This window comes from Salvelinus fontinalis, chromosome 3 (assembly GCF_029448725.1).
Source record: "Salvelinus fontinalis isolate EN_2023a chromosome 3, ASM2944872v1, whole genome shotgun sequence".
NCBI lineage: Eukaryota > Metazoa > Chordata > Actinopteri > Salmoniformes > Salmonidae > Salvelinus > Salvelinus fontinalis.
Window position 1 is genome coordinate 11024803 of NC_074667.1, and position 6765 is coordinate 11031567.

The 6765-nt window shown below is 42.9% G+C and overlaps 1 protein-coding gene across 1 annotated transcript; it reads right to left on the reverse strand.

Annotated features, from left to right (window-relative positions):
* Positions 1-713: 713 nt before the first annotated feature.
* Positions 714-3941, reverse strand: LOC129838615 (ras-related protein ORAB-1). Its single transcript, XM_055905709.1, has 6 exons — positions 3761-3941; positions 3004-3076; positions 2774-2869; positions 2583-2678; positions 2280-2411; positions 714-2067 (listed from the first exon to the last, which is right to left on the reverse strand). Exons 1-6 carry the CDS (start codon positions 3772-3774, stop codon positions 1870-1872), a joined length of 609 nt encoding a protein of 202 aa, XP_055761684.1. The 5' UTR covers positions 3775-3941; the 3' UTR covers positions 714-1869.
* Between the last annotated feature and the right edge of the window lie 2824 nt (positions 3942-6765).

The following is a 6765-nucleotide window of genomic DNA, read 5'->3' on the forward strand; positions in this document are numbered from 1 at the left end:
TGTGCAGTTCATACATGCATAATCCACGAGCAGAATTACTGTCTTAACCCAATTAGCCGTGGCATTCCGAGTTTGTTTTTCTGGAAGCTGTGCTGCGCTATTTTCCACACGTGGGCCAGCCCCCTTGCATTCAAGTTCAACCAATGAGCTTCAGACCCTCACCATATGAGTGACAGCTAGCAAGAGGCACATCATGCACACAGCAGAGCGAGAGTAACGACATGGTGCACAGATCTGCACATATGTAACGTAGTACACCATTTTAAGGGACCACTTTTGGGCCGTGAGCGCTACTTTCAGAACTACTGGCTAAAAAGTATATAAAAGTACCAGAGAATCCCATTAACTGTAATGTACACTTGTTGCTGGACAGACTCAAAAGTAAGATATTGTGTTTTGGCCCCGGTGGGCACAAAAAGGTAGTTGAGCTGGGTAAAAGAGAGGAGAAGTCTAAACGTGATCCTTGGGACGTCACCCCATTGAAGTCAAATTTTAGGTTAAGGTCAGGTAAGGGTTAGGGTATGGAAGTCTCAAGTTCAGCACAACTGCACCCTTTACTGGAGACAATGAAATCTGGGCCAAAGATCATACCGTTCAGCTTATGAGACAGGAGCACAAAGTCTGTCACATTTCAGAGACTAGGCCTATTTCAGTGTGAAATGTGCATGCAGAACAGGTGTAACTATCAGGAAAGAATTCCAATAAGACAAAGGTTTATTAAAGATCTCCTTCATTGTTTAATAGACATTGTGCCACAAAAATGTCAAGTCCTCAGCCACAAATCACATGCCGAAATGAAAATGTTCAGCTACTTTTCATGATGTCATATATATTGAACTTGCTTCTCTACAGGCTTAGCTAATCAGTTCTTACATATATGTATAAATATATACAGTTGGTAGAATTCTTTAATCGTTTGGTGAAACTTTGTTGTGCTGTTGGTTGAGAGACACTGGCGGAGGAAAAATGTCATTGACACTTTCAATGTAGCACGTCTCCATGCGCTATTATGTATGTCAGCAGAACAATTACTGTCTGTACAGGAATGTTAACTAATGTTAGTATCATACAAAATGCATTAGAATAAACCCAAATAAGAGATAAGAGCTTGGGCATACAAAAGGTCTTTAGGGCTGGAAGGACATGCCAACAACGCAGTGTGCCAAGGGCATATCATATATATATATATATATGTATACACACACATCCTGCCATAAAGGCACTGGCACATTATTTGGGGCAACATTATGAAGTTGGACCACATGACATTGAATGATATTTCCTCTAAATAATTTGGGTTGATTACAGTGAGCAGATGTGCTAAGTCATGATGACTGCATTAGAGATGCATTATGGGTAAAGTAATCAGTTCTGCCGACATGTATAATGCGCTTTATTGGGAGTGCTTCCTAATTCAGCTTCTGAGGAGATCAGGCCAAAGTCATGCTGAGATCCACAGTGAAATAAGGAGAACACAACCATCGTAGAAAAATGTATTATTAACTACCAGACCTGGAGTAAAGAGTTGGGCAAGGTTTATTCATATTCATCACCTTGCTTAAAAATGTCTGGATAAGTTGCCACATCTTATTCTGGATAGGTATATGTTTTGGTAATATGTAAAAATATCCCACATTATGTTAGTGTGTTTCTGTGGGTGTGGATGGGCTTACCATCCTATTGCTGACCTTGTTAGGGGTGGGGGGACATATTTCAGGTATTGCAACTGCACACACAATCCAGGCCACTCAGTCTTCCCTCTCTGTCACTCTCACCATATTTCTCTCTCCCTTTCCCTGTGGAGCAAGGTAACTTTTGAGATTGGTAGATAGGGGTCTGAGTGGATGGCGTTCGGGGGGCTGAGGGTCCTCAGCAGCAGCCTCCAGAGGATGTCTTGACTGGCGTGCTCTGGATCTTGACGTTGGACTTCTCCGAGCCTCCGGCTGTGGCCCCAGGGCCCATTCTCTTCTTGATCTCAGCTGCCATGGTCATGAAGGCCTGCTCCACGTTGGTGGCGCTCTTGGCGCTAGCTTCCAAGAAGGGGATCCCTAAATTGTCAGCAAATTCCTGAGGGAGGAAGAAGAAAAAAAAGACAGGGGGAGTAAGAGAGAGAGGCAACAATAAGGTGTGAGTAGGGGAGAGGCATATACACACCAGGAAAGAGGCAAAGAGACGAGAAAAGAGTGGGGGACAGAATGGGAGAGAGAAAAGATTCAACTGAAAAATGCAACAACAAAAAAGATAGTTATTTTTCATTCCGTAACCAGGTAGAGCGTTACCTTGGCCGTCGTGTAGTCCACCACTTTCTTTGTCGTCAGGTCACATTTGTTGCCTACTAACAGCTTGTTCACGTTTTCACTGGCGTAACGGTCAATCTCCTGTAGCCACTGTTTCACGTTATTGAAGGATTCCTGGGGTGTGACAGGAGAGGAGACAACTGTTGATAACTCAACAATCGATGCAATAGGCAGCGTAACCAGATACACTGAAACACTGTTAACTTACACAGGCTTGAGAACAAGGTTATCTGCTATGTAAACTTGTTATGGAGAAAATGTAAAGCGAACAAGGGATGGACTGACCTGGTCTGTGACATCGTACACTACAATAATGCCATGCGCTCCTCTGTAGTAACTGGATGTAATTGTCCGGAACCGTTCCTGTCCAGCTGTGTCCCACTGTGGGCCAATGAGAGCAAAGTCAGACCCAACACCATGTTCCACTTCTGCCGTTCTTGTGACTCAATCAAGTCATGTCAGCCACAGGTACTCACAATCTGAAGTTTGATGGTCTTCCCATCTAACTCTATGGTCCTAATTTTGAAGTCCACTCCAATAGTGCTAATATAGCTCTCTGTGTATGTGTCATCCTGAAGAGAAAATAAGAAAAACAGAAAATTCCTATGGGTGCTCAGTGTACAGTAAAGTTCCTGGGATGTCAAACTATTATTATTCAAAATATCAACATGGCAAAAATCCACCTAGACAGAGGAAAGTTACTTACTGCAAATCGGAGGAGGAGGCAAGACTTTCCAACACCAGAGTCGCCAATCAGAAGCAGCTTGAATAAATAATCACTGAAAGGAGTAGATATTTCACAGGTTAAATAAATGTCAATTCCACTGTCATGGAGATATTACTATATATTATTCGTTATTTGTTGAAAGTCAAAAACCACAAGGCAACAAATTGTCACAGTAGTTAGTTCTGTCTACTATTGTGACAAAAGTCAGTCAATAAATGTACTGTATTTGTTTCACACAACAATCAAAGTAGCCTTGGATTTCAACTGACATAGTTAACGAGATTTAGCTATATTATTGGGCAATTAAAGTTAAATTGGTCAGCTGACTTTTTACACATGTTCATATTTGAAAAAGTCAACGAAGCAGTTGACGTTTTAACTAGCTAATTTAGCTAACGTTACTTAGCTAGCCAGCTGATACTAGCTAGCTAAATTGGCTTCCAGCTGATAATAGCTAGTTAGTTAGCCTATGGGTAGCTAGTTAGCATTCATGCTAGCTGGCGTTTGAACGTAGCTAAGAACATAAAAACAAACCCTAACATGCCTACTAACATTCAATATAAAACATGTCTAGAGCGGAGTTGATACAGAACATACCTTATGTCATCGATCTCATATTTGCATAGAAGACAAAACAAGTATCTTATTTGATGTAAACCATCCAGGTAAGTTAACGGACTAACGTTATCTAGCATAAAAAAACAGGCTGTCATCATTAACCAACAGTGTTACTTACTATTCGGGATTCATCGTTGACTAAGCACGGTTGGGTTAAGCAGTTATTCTTTAAAATATTGCTGTCCTTTGTCGTGGAAAATCTGTGTAATATATATTTTTTTCAGAACAACTGCAACTGGCTAGCTAACTACTCCGAGCCAAGATAATCGAATCAAATATGGCTGCCCTTCTGACCAGGAAATGCCAACCAAACCTATGGGGCTAGTGGAAGTTGTAGTCAAATCGTATTAGGCATACATTATTTATCATCCATCATTCATTCATTCATTATTTCCACTCCATGCATTATCATGGGATAAAGAGAGGTCCACACACCTGTCCGATTGTTTGGGATGCAGAAGAGCGGTAGCCCAACACAGACATCTGTCAGTGATCTCATGATCCCTACTGGATCATGAGATCACTGACAGATGTCTGTATTGCACTGGAGGTTGGTGGCACCTTAATTGGGGAGGACAGGCTTGTTGTAATGGCTGGAGCGGAATTGGTGGAATTTTATCAAATACATGGTTTGCTGCCATTCCATTTGCTCCATTCCAGCCATTATTATGAGCTGTCCTCCCCTCAGCAGCCTCCCCTGGTGTACAGTACTGTGCGTTTTGCTCTTCATGCTGGTGGTACCTTATTGGCTCAGCCAGTTTCTTCTTGATTGCTGTAAGGTCTAAGGTCAAGGATAAAGAGCATCTGTGCAGTGCATCAGTGATGGTTTAATTCCCATGCTTCAAAGCACAGCCAGTGCTAGAAAAAGTAAACACAGGGATAGCTTCAGATTACCACCCAGGTATAACTATAACTTCTATTTAGCCTATTGTGTGGCTGAGTGCAGTCTGTAAATGAATTGTCTGACATGCATTTTCTATGTGGTTGCTACATCAGTTTAACTTCCTCTTATGTGTGCTACGGATGGATCTGAGGAATTGATGAGCCATTAGTCAAGGAAATCCTAGACCTAGGGCAGCAACAGCACTAGGTCTGGGATTAATGACGGAAAATGAAGAAAAAAAATCCTCTTCAGACAGACAGACACCTCTCCCGACAAATCATGAGATAGACAGAATGTTTGCAGGCAAAACTTTTGCAGTGGTTTTAGTGAAGGTAATTGATGTAAACTAGCCACTTGCGAAATGCAATCATTAAAAATGACCTCTTGCTAGCTACTATTTTGTGTCCGGGAGATGTTTATGCTAAGGCAATAAGCAGATAAGGCAGCTACGTAAGAAAGCCGGATGTCCCAACTCAGCCCTTTCCTCTATGCCAAACTGACGCTGAAAACTGGAACATTGGTACAATGTGAGAAGCAACCCGTCTGTCTACTCTAGAGACTAATGAGCCATTCTAGGCACAATGTATAAGCACAGATCAAGACCATGCAGCTCGCCTGGCTGACTTGTGTTTGCCAGCTTCTTTCGCTTTCGTCTGAAGACCTCTAACATCTTGCCACCATTTTCTTGTCACGGCGATGCTCTATAGTTAAGCAATAAGGCCCAAGGAGGTGTAGTATATGGCCAATATACCACGGCTATTCTTATGTACGACGCAATGCGGAGTGCCTGGACACAGCCCTTAGCCGTGGTATATTGGTCATATCACAAACCCCCGAGGTACCTTATTGCTATTATAAACTGGTTACCAATGTAATTAGAGCAGCAAAACTAAACATTTTGTCATACCCGTGGTATATGGTCTGATATACCATGGCTTTCAGCCAATCAGAATTCAGGGCTCAAACCACCCAATTTATAACAGTAATTATATCATCAGTCTATGTATTTATGACATTGTAGTATGCAGCTCAGAAAGAACTAGAAAGCTGAGTTGTTTCAGTTTTTACAAACAGTTGGTTAGGATGTTGTTTGAGTTATTTCAATACAATGTAACTGAACTAATGCACAAAGTTCTCCCCTTTTTACAGTATAATCAATCTAATTTATGTTCATTTTATACACAAAAGCTTAAAAAAATCATTTGACCACAGACAGTATGATGCATATTAGGTGGTGGGCCGTAGCATGCTATCTTCTTTAGTTTCTGAGAAGATCGATCTATGTCGAGGGAGGAGCTGTTTTTTATATATTGTGTAAATGTATTTCTTCGGAGTATATTTCCGTTTGTTGGCAATGTCAATTCTTGCAAAACAATTCTAAATACTTACTTTTATGTTGGTCCGTGCTCTCCGGGATCCTTGGGACGTCACAACCCCATTAGTTGAAATTTTAAAATGGTTAAAAAAATAAAAAAATAAAAAATATATTTTTAAAATTTTATCCCCTTTTCCCCCCAATTTTCGTGGTATCCAATCGCTAGTAATTACTATCTTGTCTCATCGCTACAACTCCCGTACGGGCTCGGGAGAGACGAAGGTCGAAAGCCATGCGTCCTCCGAAGCACAACCCAACCAAGCCGCACTGCTTCTTTAACACAGCGCGCCTCCAACCCGGAAGCCAGCCGCACCAATGTGTCGGAGGAAACACCGTGCACCTGGCCCCCCTTGGTTAGCGCGCACTGCGCCCAGCCCGCCACAGGAGTCGCTGGAGCGAGATGAGACAAGGAAATCCCTACCGGCCAAACCCTCCCTAACCCGGACGACGCTAGTCCAATTGTGCGTCGCCCCACGGACCTCCCGGTCGCGGCCGGCTGCGACAGAGCCTGGGGGCGAACCCAGAGACTCTGGTGGCGCAGTTAGCACTGCGATGCAGTGCCCTAGACCACTGCGCCACCCGGGAGGCCCAAAAATGATATAAAGGAAGTTTGACTGTTGGTATGTGGACCATGATAGATCCTTAGTGATGGAATGTAAAGCTCTCGACCCGCTCCAGTACAGCCCGTCTGTGAATGAGGGCGTGCTTGGCCCTCCGTTTCCTGTAGTCCACAATCAGCTCCTTTGTCTTGCTGACGTTGAGGGAGAGGTTGTTGTCCTGGTAACCACACAGCCAGGTCTCTGACCTCCTCCCTATAGACTGTATCATCGTCATTCAGGCCCACCAGCATTGTGTAGTCAGCAAA